Source organism: Ictalurus punctatus, chromosome 17 (assembly GCF_001660625.3).
Source record: "Ictalurus punctatus breed USDA103 chromosome 17, Coco_2.0, whole genome shotgun sequence".
Lineage (NCBI taxonomy): Eukaryota > Metazoa > Chordata > Actinopteri > Siluriformes > Ictaluridae > Ictalurus > Ictalurus punctatus.
Window position 1 is genome coordinate 20,741,296 of NC_030432.2, and position 17,099 is coordinate 20,758,394.

Genomic DNA, 17,099 nt, shown 5'->3' on the forward strand with positions numbered 1-17,099 from the left:
ACAGAAAACGTCACCATATCAACGTTTAAACACGTGTTGTTAAATAACAACTTCATAAAATCTGTATATTACTACCCTTACATTATATAATCCTCCACCTGAGCTGTTACTATAGGAACGATAGCATATTCAGTATATACCGTATATGTTTAATATAAACCTGTGCCTTACTGCCAGAGCTGCTGTTTTAAAAGATTTATGGGGAGGCGGGTTGTATTACAACAAGTTTAAGTGTTTCTTCATTATTCTCCAGAACAAGTAATGGCCGAGTGTGATGCTCTTAACAACTCTATTTTCCTAACCAAATTATTGAACACTGTGATATTTGGATTGTATGGTGGTGATGCCAGGATTTATTTTTTTCCCGTCTCATTGTACCGCCAGTCATAATAGTCTGTTGGACCTCTTCTAAATATCCTTATTCCGCATTCCTTATTTGGCATATCAACTTATAACACTCAACAGTTAATTGTCATTCCACAGATATTACACATGTACATGCACAAATAGGACTCTAGCGCATGTACAGTACGTACACTCGGAGCTATTTTATTGGTTCTATTATTTCTATGGTATAGGTATTTTCTTCAATGTTACTCCTCCTACTTGTGCTGCTCTCTCGACTTAAATTTCCCCTACGGGGGAACAATAAAGGTACATCTTATCATATATCATATCATATCATATATCATATCATATCTTATTTTGTAGCATATACAATTTTTTATCCCTTGCTCTGGGGATGGAGGAGCCCCTGGAAACTACACTCTCTGGGGGGAGAGTGTAGTTTCCTACACTAAAAACTAATTATGGTCCATTTAATGTACTTTTAAATAATTTTCGCATGTATACACGTCTACATTTCCAGGTCACAAATGTATTAAAGATAGAGATAGAAAAGAGGTGGACAAGACGTGGACAATGGACAGGGAAGACACAGGGGATTTGCTTGTGGTTTACTTTGTCTAGGTGAACTTTGACTTTGTGAGCCAATAGGAATTAGAAGAAAAAGGGCGTGACTCGTGTGTCTTTTTGTTTTCGGTAAACAAAACGGACGAGCTGCTTTTATTCTGTAGCGCTCGCACCGGACTGTTCCTCATTGATGCATAACTGAAGTTGCTGGCAGTGTTGCCTCTTGCCTCTGCTTCTTGATGGCTCTCATTACTCAGAATTTTGATACTTAAACTAAAATTTCAATTTGTCCTGCCAGCCCCCCCCAAAGCCCTGTCTTGGTTCCCCCACTGTCTCTGAGGTCATCTGGGGTCGCATGCAATCAGCAGACCGAGGGGGTCATCAGGCACATAAACAAGCCTGTGTCAGGCGCTCAGAAAATACCCCGTGGCCACTTAAACTCAAACGAGTGCTTCCTGTGCCATAAACACCGTGTTTTGAAAGTAAACATTCCTTCTCAAAAAAACAAAAAAACAAAAAAAACGTGGCCTTGCGGACATTCTGAACGAATATGAGTTCAGCACTTAACACAGAGGAGTCCATCATCAGGCCATAAAACACTGCAGCAGATTTCTGGAAGCGCCCAGACAGCTTATTTTTCTCCTCAGTCTTAAAAGTTGTTTTTTTTTTTTTTTTTTTTTTCTCTGCGATCTATATCCAAAACAAATACATAAGTGGACTGATGAGATGGAGGACATGTTCGTAAGATCTCACAGCAACTAGGGAAAAGCAGTGCATCTCCTTTTCCTGCTCTAGAGGAAGGAAAAAGAGGAGGTGGAGGAGATGGTGATGGAGATTGGAGGCTGAAGGAAGGTTTAGAGTTTCACATAAAGTCCCCTGGAGTCATTGTGTAGAGTTTTTATTGTGTTTTTAAAGATATGAGATGGTCAGAGAGACACTTTTGGTCATTCTTCATCCAGATCAAGAAAGAATGTAATCTACATCTGGACCTCTTTTTTAAAGAAAAAATAAACTATATGAACTGACAAACCTGACAAAGTATAGAGTTACTTTAAAGATACAAGATATAAAAAATAAAAAAGCCCTTACAGAAGCAACAAGTGCTTGGACCCCAAAAATAGTAGAAGTATGAGAGTGCATGCTAATTTTCTAATTTTATTCTAAAACTTTGAAGAAACTAAGCATGTAGCGTGTGATAATACTCATTACTGTCGCCTGCAACAGCTCAGATGACTCAAAGATGTTCATCATTACTGGGAATACCTTCGTACAGTATGAAGAACGCAGAAAATATATTTTTGTTCCACAACAAACTAATCCTTCGTCATTACACTGCTGGCGGAGGTTTTATTGCATAAGAATATAACAGATTCAGATATGCTCAAGCCATATACAAAAAGAAAGGCAAAGGTAAAGGCCACACACACACACACACACACACACACAAACTTTGCACGAGCTGTATTGAACTGGTGTATGCTTTAACACCATGTTGTTCCACATTAATTCAGGTGGAACTGCATATTTTTTGTATTATATTAGGGATGTAGATCTTTTAGTTTTGAGATGATCTGATACATGATCAATAATCCGATGTAACAAGACCATGTAAATTATTTATTTGTTTAGTTTAATTGGCTGAGCTGTGACTGACAGTCACAGAGGCCACGCCTCTTTCATTGAGGCTCCGTGGTACAGAGGCCACACCTCCTTTCTCTGGGACTGAGATTGACAGACACTCAGGCCTTGCCTCTTACACTGAGACTGGCGGGCATAGAGGCCACGCCTCCTTCACTGGGACTGACGGGCATGGAAGCCATACCTCCTTCACTGGGACTGATGGGCATAGAGGCCACACCTCCTTCACAGGGACTGGGACTGACAGGCATAGAGGCCACGCCTCTTTCACTGGGACTGACGTCTACTTCACTGCAGCCGGCAGGTACAGGAATCAAATCAAGGTCTTTAACGTTGATGGAAAAAGAGAAACTATGAAAGACTGAGCACGTCGTGTCAATGCAGTATTTTATATAAAAATATTTTAAAGCCGATCACGTACATGACTCACCTTCCTCTCTCTGCTTTTACCTCACAATCCCCCCCCCCACTCCTTTTCTTTAAAACAAAGCCAAACTGAAGTGCACAAAAGACAATTATACAACATGAAAGAAGTACAGTAAATTTTTTTTAAAAAGGGAAAGAAAATTGTCTCGTAAAAGAATTATTGTAAAGAAAATAAATCTTGTTTGCGGTGTCTTTTTTTTTTTTTTTTTTTTTAGCAATCTCTGTGATTGATTTATGATGAAAAGAAAATAAACAGCAGAGCTTGAACGCCATATACAGAGGCTACACCTACTCTTCGACTGACAGGTACACAGGCCATGCCCCTTCATAGACACACACACACACACATATGGGCCACGCCTCCTCTTAGACTGACCGGCACATATATGGAGTCAAACTGAGATCTTTAACACCCTTAGTGAGTTGAAAAAATCACATAGCATGTACGAGACATGCCTTCCACCCTAGATACGCCTCACTCGTCATCTTTCCCCTCCCCCTTAAGTCAAAACTAGAACAATAATAAGGCGAGTATTAAGAAAGAAGTCATGCAAGAAGTGATGTTTAATTTCTATCTTAAGAAAAGACCAGAGCTTGAATCCATACATAGAAGCCACGCCTCCTCTCAGACTTCTCAGACTCCTCTCACACACAGAGGCCACACTTCCTTCACTAGTACTAGGACTGACAGGTATACAGGCCACGCCTCCTTCCCTGGGACTGTGATTGACAGGCAGAGATGCCACACCGAGATTTCCAAACAACTTAACAGCTGGAACATGTGGTTTTAAATCAATGTGGCTATGTGGTAAATATTAAGACAAGACCTCTGATTGGTCAGCTGGTCACCCTTTCCATGCCTAATATTTGTTATTTTTAATATGAATGTATAAAAGGTGTTGTGTATATGTATGTACAAAATGTGTACTCCCTGTTTGTGTAGTTATGCTGTGAGTGTGTGTGTGTGTGTGTGTGTGTGTGTGTGTGTGTGTGTGTGTGTGTGTGGAGACCTCTGCATGTTTTTACATGCTTTAAAATATATGTCAGTCACATAAACCCATAGGTGACATCTTAGTATATTCATTACAAAGGTACATTTTTCTTAAAAAAACAAAACAAAAAACAAAACCCAGTCCAGGCTGAGATCTTGATTACGTCCCGGGAGAAATCAAGGAAAAGTCCTGAATGCTCCCTGAACGTTCATGGGATTTGCATTGCTACATTCCAAAAAGTTCATCCGTGGAGCTGCTTCAGTCTCCAGACCTCCAGAGTAAAGTCTGCTCCTCGAGGAGCGACGCCCGTGCGGCCGTGGAAACCGTGAAAACACACACTTTCCGTTTCAGAGTCAAGTCGAGTCGTGTTTTCTCTACTCCGCCAAAAAATATGACCGCCGTTGACGTCAATCACTGCTTTAGAAGTTTTCTTTAAACGTGTTTTTTCTTCCGAGCCTTCGCGTCCACACAGAGAAAACATTGGTGTGAAAGGTCTTTGTTGGGGGGATCAGGGCCGCTCGGTGCCGCACGTCGCCCGCGTTTGTAGTTCGTTTCCTCTCTCAGTTGACGGTCGGCACCTGGTTCATGCTGTACTCCTTGGCCTTCAGTCTCAGGTTGGCGATGCTGTTGGCCATGTTCACGCCCTGCGCCGTGTTGTTGTTGGCACATGACGGCGAGTAGGAGGCCATGGCGCTGAGGAGGAAATTTGAAGGTCAGGAATGAATTAAGAGTGACTCAAACACCACTAAACATTTGGTTACTCCGAGCAGAGAATTTAAATGGGTTGATGTTTAGGCAGAACTCCAAAATAGATGTATCTGAAATAGCTAAATCTGAAATAAGTAACAATTTAATATCCACTAACAATATGCTATATCTGTATAGGTGATGAAGCCACAAATATATTATTTCCAGTTTTAAAGAACCAACATAGGAAAAAAATTATATAGTGTATGTGCATAAATGCTCCCTGCTGGAAACCCCCCCCCCAAAAAAAATATAAACCATCACACAAATTCTAATGGTTTCCACTACAAATCCCATTATAAACAATCAGCTAACCATTAAAACCATTACCATTACCGGTCCTTAATGGTATCCACTAGACATAACACCAACAGAAGGCAACAAATTATTATTAGAGACCCACAGGGACCATCAAAGAGTTTCCATTAAAACCAATACAATTCCCATTATAACCATTACAAATTCTACGAGGCTGTCTATTGTCTTTGTTCATCAGGGCTTACAAAAATACCACAAGAAATATGCTAAAACAGTATTTTTAGCTCACTTATTTCCTAATTATATTCCTAAACCAGTTATCACAAATTTAGTCAAATGAGGCGAAAGTTAGCCTAATGTTAGCCAGATGGAAGCATAGCTAGCATGATAACCTGCCTTTGTGCTAGCTAGCTAGCATGGGTCTTTAAGTAAAATATACAATATTGTACATTTTTATTTTAAAATCCTTGGCAAGAATGCATGAGGGTAAATTTCTCCAGTTCTTCGTATCTGCTAAGATGCTAGCTTACGTCTCATGCTAGGTTTAAAGCGATGCTTTGAGGTTTTTCGAATGCTTCTGGATTGTCTGGGAGACTCCAGTGATTAGCCTCAGCTCCCAGAGATTTATTTTGTCAAAAACGAAAGATTAAATAAAATAAATCGAAACCTTTTAACACGGGGGATGATCATGAGTCATGATTTGAAATTTGTTAACTGACTGAATTCAGACACGTAGTTGTGTCCTGAATACTATTTCTGTTTTAAAAAAATAGTGAATACGAGCCTTTTGCTTGTATTTATATTTACACATGGTCTAGAGTTGTGATGTCTGTGTGAGAAAAGCGATCACTTTTATCCAATTATAGTTCATATTTAATGTTGTGTATGCATGTGAATGAGCTGTCGCTATCGACCAATCAGAGTCAAGAATTCAAAACCGCTCTTGTATAGAAACAGACAATTTATTAGACGATATTAGAAATCTGCTCAATCAAGTCAAGTGGCTTTATTGTCATTTCAACCATTTCATCTGGTCCAGTACACCATGAAACGAAACAGGGTTCTTCCAGGACCATGGTGCTTCAAAACAAAACAACACACTATCTACATCAGACGACAAAGACCTAAATACATTTCTATGTAAATATCCTATGAGCTGCAGTTGTGTCTAAGCTGTGTGTGATGGAGGATGTTACCTGTACGGAGGTGAGTTTCCCCAGGACAGGTAATCGCTCGGCCTCGGAGCAGGCCGCGGTACCATCGGCTGCTCCACCGATGTCACGTCTCCGGAGTAGGTTTTGAGCAGCGAGGCGTTTTTACTCGCCAGCAGTGCGCGCTCGTTACGCCGGAACTTAGCCCTTCTGTTCTGAAACCACACCTGAGAAAACAAGACAATACACACTCGTGAAAAGACAGATAACAAACACTCCACATAGGCAGGGCAGGACAAAAAAAAAAACAATGAATGAATGTGAATGCTCAACATCAGGATTTATATATTTACAGGTACAGTATACGTGTTCTGCATATAATAATTTGACAATATTCCTGAGATAAGGAAATCTGAAACATGTTTAGCATTAACCATTAACGTGGCTTTCATTTTAAAGAGGAGAACATCCAAAAGGAGTGTATTTATACATTGTTTTATATGGCATTCATCTTATATGTTCTCTGTGCTGTATAACGTCTGAAATTGTAATGTTTTTAACGGTGTTCCAATGCTTGAATGCTTTCTTTCGTTATCCCGACCCCCACAGAGCTACACGTTTGGTTAGTGATCAATGCTAAGAATAAGTAAACTGTACAATTTGTTGTACAAATTATTTTTCTTAAGTCATTTATCAACAAATCTGAGGGAAATATTGATGTTCCTAAATGGTTTATCTCCTTTCCAGTGCCACTGTGTCTTTTATATTGTTTATACGGTATAAATGAATGTCCTTGCTAGCTAGCTAGCTAAATCATCAGCTAGCCCATGTTCCTATGATGTAAACAAAGGGGATCTAGAACCATCAAGGATTGTTTTTCATTTATTTCTCTGAGCGAATCCTTTAATGAAAGTGTACAGAATGTTACAAAGCCATAACAATACAAAGAACCTGTAAAAACCCTTAAAGTGCACAAGTACATCCAGTTTATCCTGAACGTTCTCGTTCGGTGAAGACGTGTTCAGTGTCTGGCGAGTACTTTTGTGATGCAGGTGTGAGTCTGTGTCGTTGCTGTTCTAGTAAAATAATCAACGGTGTGGAGTGGTGTGAAGAAGCCGAGTCACTGTTACGACCCTTAAGTCGATTATTTTCCTATAGCAGCATGTCCTGAAGTGTTTCATCCCTGTTTAACCACAGCAATTTTCCAATAATTTATCATTTTTTCCATTTATACAAGATCGACACATTGACGCAACACCCTCTGACCAATCAGATTCAAGAATTCAACAGTGTTAACAGTGGCCAGTTTTGTCAAACAGCAGAGTACATACGCAAGCCCATAAATTAAAATAAATAAATAAATAAATAAATATACAAATTAAATGTGAACTATATTAACATCCGGATGACATCTTCAATCTTTAGGCCACGCCTCTGATGCGGGGGGGGGGGGGGGGGATTATTGGAGCTTTGACGTCCATTTTGCAAATTTGAGACGCTGAACACCTCCACACAGACGATTGCACAGCCATAAGCTATATTTATTTGTCAGTTTGTATTCGTTGACACGGTGACGTTTCCTGGAAGGAGTCTCCGGTGTCAGCGGTTTGTAGCAGTCAGAGGTAACGAGGCAGCGTTACGTTTTCTGACACGGAGAATTCTTCAGGAAGGAGGGCTTTACGGTTTCTTGCGGTTTTAGCGTCTCGACTGCAAGAGAGGCAGGTCAAGGAACGACTCTTTACGGCTGCTAACGTCAGTGAGAACAGGAACCGACTCGTTTCATGGACGTTCCAAAATATTATACTATACGTGGATTAAAAACAAATACATGCTCTTTTAATAAGTAAAAAATTTTAATAGTTGGCAAGCTGTTGTAGTATAAAAGGAATAAAACACACCAGGAACGTGCTGTTATAGGAAAAGAATCGGTATCGGGGGGTAAGGGGGGGTGGGTGTAAGATTACTATACCAGCATGACATGGAGTGTTTCATTCTTTATAAGTAAAAGGGAAAGTCAATTACAGGATTTCGAGGACGTGTATATGTACTTAGTGAACACTTTATTGGCGGTGTTATGTAGGAACACTGACCTGCACGCGAGCCTCGGTGAGATTAACCCTGCGCGCCAGATCCTCCCTGACGAAGGCGTCGGGGTAATGCGTCCTCTCAAACACCCGCTCCAGTGCCTGCAGCTGACTGCTGTTAAACGTGGTCCTGTTTCTCCTCTGCTTCCGCTTCTTCTTCTCCTCCGAGTTCAGCTGCTCATCTGAGAATACACACACACACCAACATTTAGATGGCACATCAGCCTCGCTTCACAGTGTCGCCTGTGACTGATTCGTCTGTTTATAACACACTCCATGTTGTGCTGTTACAGGAAAATAATCAATGGCGGTGTGGTGCGATGAAGCAGAGTTACTGTAGCCACCTCGAAGCTGATTATTTCCCTATAACAGCACATCCTGAAGTGTTTTATTCCTCTTATAGTGCAGCAAGTTTTCAACAATGAACGTTTTTTACATTTATTAAAGAGCAACTGAGCGAATGTTGTGCTTTTTTATCCATTTGTAGTTACGTTTAATGTTATGGAAACGGCCATAAATGAACTATACGCGATCTATAAATGAACCCATGGTTTTGGGTTGTTTTTTTTTAAGACTGGCATCACTTCAAAATCATTAGTTTGAAAGTGTTTAAGCATAAAATGCTAATAGATTTCCAATTCCGAATGTGTAATTGTGTCGTAGCCAACGCCTTGTGAAAAACAAACCGCTCTCAATCGACCTGCCTGATTTTATCATGTAGGACAAGATAATAAAAACTGTAATAGTGATGAGAACATTGTTATAGTAACAGGACAGATATGGCAGGTAATGTAAGGCAAGTTTCTACAACGAGAAAGAAAGAGAAGGAAAGAAAGAATGGACGGAGGGAATGAAGGAACTGAGGCTATAATGACGTGGGGCAGTGGTGCCTTGGTGGTTAAGGCTCTGGGTTACTGATCAGAAGGTTGGGGGTTCAAGCCCCAGCACTGCCAGGCTACCACTGTTGGGCCCTTGAGCAAGGCCCTCAACCCTCTCTGCTCCAAGGGTGCTGTATCATGGCTGACCTTGCACTCTGACCCCAGCTTCCTGACATTCTGGGATATGTGAAGAAAAGACTTTCACTGTGCTATAATGTATATGTGATCAATAATGACTCATTATCATTAAATAACGAAAAAGATAGAAGGAAGCGCACTATAAGTTTATCAGCTTTTAGTCATTATAACTTCAGGTCTAATCTGTTAATGTTTGATCCAGCATCAATTTTAAGGCTTTGGTTCGTTTTTCTTCTCTCTTTTCCCCCCCCATTATTGTTTTTTACGCCGCACCGGTTTTAAGTGACACACATCTCTCTGAGCGCTAGTAAATGAGTTTAATAAAGTCACTTAAAAAAAGAAAAGAAATCGAGTGCTGCAGAGCGAGCTGCTGTATTACTCTGTAGCTGTTACAGTAAAAAAAATGATTTCAAATGAAAACGATATCCGCTTACTCATGATAAAACCTGTTTTACAACTGTGCAGAGAATAAACACTGGGATTAAAACAGCACGGTTTCCCAGCTGTAATGTTGAGATCTTTAACGAACTGCACGTGAACTAAACCTGAAACCTGTTGTATTAATAATATAGAAATTTTAATATAGACGTGAATGTACAGTGGGGGGAAATAAGTATTGGACGCAACATTTATTTCAGTAAATATATTTCGAATGAGGCTATTCACATGAAATTTTCACCAGACGTCAGTATTAACTCAAGAAATCTGGAAATATAAAGAATTCACAATATTAATGTCCATAAATAAAGTTATGTGTAATAAAGTGGAATGACACGGGAAAAAAGTATTGAACACGCTAAGAAAAAGCAGTTCTCCAAGGCAAGGTAAGGCAAGGAATCAGCTGAAATCCGTAAGTAATTATACCCCCTATCTGTGCAAATTAATATCAGCTGGGTTCAATGCTTATTTCCCCCACTGTAAGTACTGATGATGGTGATAATGATGATGATTATTATTATTATATATCCTACTAAACCAGGGGTGTAGAATACTTGAGTAACTGTACTTCGTTACTATACTTAAGTATTATTTTGCTGTATTTATATATTGAAATTGAGTACTCTTAATTACATTCCCAACAATACATACGTAACTCCTTACATTATTATTTAGACCTCCGAAAGGACTCTGAGATTTCTTCTTCTCTCATTCAGACGGTGACTATTTAAAAGTAGTGACTTTTTCACGTTGTCTTGAGTACACTGTTCGGTTGGATACTTTGGTCACATGATCACAGTATAATTTCTCAGTTCCTTTTTTACATCCCTTGGTTAAAAATTGGACTAATCTCGAAGTACAAATTATATTTAAAAACAACGTTCCTGGTTCCTGTCCCATTCGCGCCGAGCTGCCATGGGCCTCCTTACGACAACTCCAATTCCAAAAATGTTGGGACGCTGTGTAAAATGGAAATAAAAACGGAATCTCATAAACCCATATGTTATTCACAACAGAACATTTAGTGCCAATTAACCTAATTAGTTGCCAAATGTTCCTCCAGTTGTTTCTTTTTAGTAACACTTACTTTTCCAGCCTTTTGTTGCCCCCGTCCCGACTTTTTTCAGACGTGTTGCGACCATCAAATTCAAAAATACGTTTTTTCTTTCTTAAAATGGTACATTTCTCAGTATAAACATTTGATATGTTTTCTGTGTTGTATTGTGAATAACATACAGATTTATGATATTTGCACGTCATTGCATTCTGTTTGTTTTTTATTTACGTTTTACACAGCGTCCCAACTTTTTTGGAATTGGGGTTGTATTTAAAGAATTTAAAAAAATTATTATTTTTTTTTTTTAGCTAAATGGAGTTTATTTTTGACTTACTTGTGTCTTTAATTGACTGGCAACGGAAATCGAGTGAGCTGCGTCTCATATTAGCTACACACAGTAGCCTTCCTTCTATTCTGAGTCACTAGTAACCCCATTAAACAAGCCAAACCATTGCATTATACTAAACCAACACAATTCTGCTTAAATAAATGACTCATTTTTGTAACTTCTTGGTGAGCGTGAATAAAGTCGTGTGTGAGCTCCAGGGTGAAACTATACAGCAAATAGATCATCATGATCCGTGAAATATATTCGGCCTACGTTTCAGAACAAAGTGGCGGCAAACTGAGTAGTGTCATGCAAGTGCCTAAAAAGCATGATTAAAAACAAATCAACTCGAATTTAATGTCAATACCTGTGATATGTACTTTATAGTATTTATTGCTATAACAATATTGTATGGTCATATCACCCAGCCCTAATGACATGCCCTAATGACACGCCCTAATGACCATGCTTTAATGGTTTGTTCTATTAAAAGCTAATACAGTTTAAAATAAAAACTAAACCTTGCCATAGCGTCACTGAAGCTCTACTGACTCTCAGATGGAGTATGAAAGTGACTACGTTTACAAGGACAGCAGTAATCTAATTATTGACCTTATACAGCACACGTCATTACGTCACCGCGCCACGCCGTTCACGTATCGACATACAGTTGGTCTTCGTTATGGGACGGTATACAGTCTTGGGTGTTTTTATTTTTCATTTTACGAGAGCTTCAAGTGCAGGTAATTATTTGTCGTGCTGTACGTGCAAATAGCCGACTGCTTGAAGACGTGGGCTGCGTCCCAAACCGTGTACTTACCTAAATACACGTATTTCTCCTTCTATATCAGGTAACAACGCGGTTTGGGACGCAGCCGTGCTCGCTTGTTTGCCGTCAAACGGTCGAGCGCTGCCGTGTGTGTACGTGTCCTGTCACAAAATGCGGTGAAAACTCCCACACGATGTTAATAATGTGATTAAGGTGTGTACATGTCTGTAATGCACGTCGATAACGTGACTAACACAGGAATACTCCACACGTCTCAATTCCACTTGTGTTTATTTCGAGTATGAGTTTAATCGGATTAAGGTCATCAATAATCGCTGTTTACATGATAGTTTCTTAATCAGAGTATCGTCTCTATCGGGTTAATATCGGATTATTGTTGTGCATGTAAACATACTGAGTGATTCAGAAAAAAAGTTACAGCATAACAGTTATAACTGATAAAGTTTCAGGTTAATATAGCTTAAATAAAGCGATGGTTTAGTGCACTGATGTTTATTTCAGTTGAATGGTGAAGGGATATTGTTATTTAAATTTGGTCTGATAAAGTGACTTTAGTATCAGTGAGGTGTTTAGACGTTTGGGTGAAAGCGGTAGTACCTGTAGTAGCAGCTCAGGATCATTCGTCCTGAAGAGTTTGTACTTTATGACTTTACTCCTCTCCTGCCTCGTTAGTGTTTTCAATTAATAGTCATTAAACACACACAGTCTCATTACATCTGTGACCTGGAGTTCGTACACGGGTCTGGGTTTAAGACAGAACTTCCTCCCGTGGACGTCGTGAATCGTCTGTGAGCGCAAACCCTGAGCACGCTGCACTTTATCACTTCTTCCAGATCTATCGGTTAGGACTCATCCATCCTCTAATAAAGGGTTCAGCGTGTTTGTGTTCGTTCTCTTGAGTTCTTTTGTTTCGCTGAGCGAGAGGCACTAGAGGGACGACACCGAGTGAAAGAAAGAGTGAAGGAATGAGAGGAAATGGGGAAAGAAAGAGGAAAGAAAGAGGGAATGAGAGGAAAAGAAAGAGGGAAGTAAAGCAAAGAAAGTGAATGAGAAGAAAGAGGGAATGAGAGGGAATATGAGGGAACGAGAGGAAAGACAGAGGGAATTAGAAGAAAGAAAGGGGGAATAAGAAGAAAAAAGAGAATTAGAGGAAGGAAAGAGGGAATGAGAAGAAAGAAAGAGAATTAGAGGAAGGAAAGAGGGAATGAGAAGAAAGAAAGAGGGAATGAGAAGAAAGAAAGAGGGAATGAGAAGAAAAGAGAGAATTAGAATTAGAATTAGAATTAGAAAAGAGAGAATTAGAGGAAGGAAAGAGGGAATGAGAAGAAAAGAGAGAATTAGAGGAAGGAAAGAGGGAATGAGAAGAAAAGAGAGAATTAGAGGAAGGAAAGAGGGAATGAGAGGAAATAAGGAAAGGAAAAAGAAAATGAGGAGAGAAGAAAGAAAGAAGGAAAGAAAGGGGAACACGAATGGAGGAAAATGGAATGAAAGAAAAGGAGTAAAGAAAGAGAAAATCTTTTCTCCTGCTGTTGCGAGGAATCAGAGCCACTCGCTGCTGTGGTGCTGAACTCTGGAGGAAGATGGAGAGAAATGTGTCCATTTTTACAGCTGAACTCCTACAACACTAGTGCAGCGTGTCCGGAAACAACACTCATTTCTTTTAGAACAGTTGTGCAGTTAGAGCGGTGTGTTGTAGTGAAACAGCAGAAAAAGCAAAGCAATGAAACGTCGAACACAACGACACACGACCGAACACAAACGTTCTGAGTTTCAGTTTAAACGCCGAGGGAAGTGACTCTGTGACGCTGTGACTCTGGGACGTGGTGAGTCGGTGATGCAGTGACTCGGTGACGTGCTGACGCTGTGACTCTGTGACGCAGTGATGCAGTGAGTCGGTGATGCAGAGACTCTGTGACAAGGTGAGTCGGTGACTCTGTGTATTGGTGAGTCGGTGATGTGGAGACTCGGTGATGTGGTGACTCGGTGACGCAGTGAGTCGGTGATGTGGTGAGTCAGTGATGCAGTGACTTGGTGACTCTGTGACGCTTTGACTCGGTGATGCAGTGACTCGGTGACGCGGTGAGTCGGTGATGCAGTGAGTCTGTGACATGGTGAGTCGGTGAAGCAGTGATGCGGTGAGTCGGTGATGCAGAGACTCTGTGACGCGGTGAGTCGATGACTCTGTGAATTGGTGAGTCGGTGATGCAGAGAGTCAGTGATGCAGTGACTCTGTGATGCGGTGAGTCAGTGACGCGGTGACTCGGTGACTCTGTGACATGGTGTGTCGGTGATGCAGTGACTGACTCTGCGACTTGGTGACTCGGTGATGCAGTGACTCGGTGATGCAGTGACTCTGTGACCCGTTGAATTGGTGATGCAGTGACTCCGTGACATGGTGAGTCGGTGAAGCAGTGACTCTGTGATATGGTGAGTCGGTGATGCAGTGACTCAGTGACGCGGTGAGTCGGTGATGCAGTGACTCTGTGACGCGTTGACTTGGTGATCCAGTGGCTCTGTGACATGGTGAGTCGGTGATGCAGTGACTCGGTGAGTCGGTGATGCAGTGAATCTGTGACTTGGTGACTCTGTGACTCGGTGATGCAGTGACTCAGTGACGCGGCGGTTAAAGCGTTGAGCTACAGATCAGAAGGTGATGAGTTCAGATCCCAGCACTCCCAAGCTGCCATGATTGTGTTCCTGAGCGAGACCTTCAATCTTCAACTGCTCAGCCGTCTCCTGTCTCACCTGCTGCGACCGTCTCTTCGGTTAAATCAGCAAACATGGTGGATGATATTTTATTTGAAATGTACAGTATTCTGTATCGCGGTGATGTAATGTAAAAAGTACCGTAAATATCTGTATATATGAGACGTCTGAAAATCGTTACAACTTATTGATCCATTATAAAAAGTTCACCAGGGTGTGTAGAAATACTGGGATTGTCACATTGGACAGTTTTTTTATTTCTTCTTATCATCTTCATGTGATCTGACCTGAAGGCCAGAATCAGGGCTGATGTTGAAGGCACTGATGTGGATGTGATGTTGTAGCGTACATGGCAGCATTCAGAGGATCACCTGGATGGGTTTTTTTTTTTTTTTTTTTTTTTTTACACATCGCTAATATTACATTTTTTTACTTTAAAAAAAAAACTCTCAGGTTTGTACATGTCTAAATTTCCTTGATTGGTCTTGGTAAAATTTTCATTTAGTATCACAGATCACTTTCAGACACGCTATATTGCTGTAAATATGTTTTTTGTTGTTGTTGTTTTTTTGTTTTTTTTTTACAATTACTTACTGTAAATTTGACTGTATTTTTAATTTTTTTTACATTATGTGGCTTGACGGGTAGAACACAACACCTGTCCTCATAGTTAGAACGCTATCCATAAGATTCGTTTTTTTTTATTTATTTTGAGTTTTTCGAAAATGTTCATTATATCCTGCGCATAAGAACTGAAGAGAAATGTCTAGCTGTAAAGTTTACTTTACAGTTGTACAGATCATGCCCGTTACGAGCCTTGCGTGACTTTACTGACTTTACTGAGAGAATCGGCAGCAGCGGTGCGTAATTTAAAATTCTGTAACGAGGCAGAAGAGGAATAAAGTCGTAAGTAAAGCACAAACACTTCACCGACGTGCTCAAGGACGCATCTGGAGTACTTTTACTACACTTTACACCTCCACTTTACACCTTTGCAGGAGATTTAACAGCGGGGTTTAAAACCCAGCAGCCAAAGCAGAGGAGACGTGGCCGACGGTGAGGCTGTTTTAAATCAAACGACTCACCCTGTGCTCTTTTGTAAGATTTGATCAAACATAGATCCAATTTGTGCCAAATGTAAACACGCCCCTGCTGCTCTGTTTCATACAGAGGTGTGCGAAAGTCTTAGGCATGTGCAAGGAAATGCATTATTTATCAAAAATTATGAAATGGAAAGTTTCTTCAATTAAAAACATAACTTAAAGAGCGGTAATAAATAACAAAAAAAGTCCGTATTCGGTGTGACTACGCTTCGCTTTAAAAAGTTAGCAGTCTCGGGTACAATGTATACAGTTTTATAAGGAAATGACCCGTAAGTGTTACTGAACCAGCCGCGGGTCTTCAGGAGACTTTGACTGTCGCTCTCGCTTCTTATTTTTGCAGCAAAGTTATGCAGCAACCTTCGTTATGTCTTTTTTTTTTTTTTGTATGAAAAGTGTTCTTACATAATACGCTGCTTTCTGCTTTACTAACATAGAAACATTTTGTGCTAGAAAACTAATGTTTGGGAATCTGAAATGTTTTTTTACCGACTCGATAATGTAGAAGTCATATAATAATAATCTATAACAAAGTTTGTTCTATAAAAAATATGTGTATATATAGAAATATAAATATATATTTGTACATATCCGTATTTGAAGCATATTCACAACCGACAGATTTATCATTAGCTCCGATCCTTAAGCTGGCCTCTTTATAGTCTGTGCAGTACCTGAAGGTGTGCGATACGACCGAAAATACCATATCACGACTCTCAAAGATATTTTGCTACATGGTACATTGCTAAGATACAACATGCTTCATGATATTTAGGATCGCTAATAAACTGCTAGCAAAACTATTGCACAAAAGCCCATTTAAACAAAAGTAGTGATCATACTTTATTTTAAAAAAATAATTAATAAATAATACATCTGTTAAAAGAAAATAAATCTGTAAAAAGCATTGCATTTTTACAAGGACATGACCCCCCCAGTTAGTTTGTAATTAATTTTAAAAACATTATAATAAACTCATCATTGCAATATCTCAGAAAACTAAGTATTGTGACATCATGTATCACGATATCGATATATATTGCGGTCATAGTGATTTCTCCCAGCCCTAGTCCTGCTTCGTCCAGGTCACGCTCAGACATCATCATCATCATCATCCTCATCATCTACACATCTCTACACACTGGCAGTTTATTTCTCCTGCACTGCGCTCAGCAGTAAAGAAATTATAAACAGAACCCGGAGAAATTTACATTTACAACTCGAGGGTCTGTTTATAATTTCTTTACGGCTGAGGTGCCATTTATTTCATACGTGGACGTGGAAGTCCTGACCATGCGCCTTCACTCGGCTCTCTAAAGCGCTGTCGCGCTGCAGCTTTCGACAAGCAGTTCTCCTTTCTGTATAGTTCGTTTACCCGTCCGGATTTGTTTTTCTTTATTTGTTTGCGCTCTTATCATCGTTTTAGTTACTCGTGTTGTTCTTTTTACTATATTTC

The 17,099-nt window shown here is 40.0% G+C and overlaps 1 protein-coding gene across 1 annotated transcript in view; it reads right to left on the minus strand.

Moving 5' to 3' along the window:
• Window positions 1–1,794: 1,794 nt before the first annotated feature.
• prrx1a (paired related homeobox 1a) overlaps window positions 1,795–17,099 on the minus strand; it is a 17,161-nt gene continuing 1,856 nt past the window's right edge. The window contains exons 2-4 of the mRNA XM_017491620.3: window positions 8,215–8,390; window positions 6,170–6,351; window positions 1,795–4,661 (exon numbers count right to left, since the gene is read on the minus strand). Coding sequence (XP_017347109.1) covers window positions 4,529–4,661; window positions 6,170–6,351; window positions 8,215–8,390 — 491 coding nt within the window. The 3' untranslated portion in view covers window positions 1,795–4,528. The remainder of the gene's footprint in view (window positions 4,662–6,169; window positions 6,352–8,214; window positions 8,391–17,099) is intronic.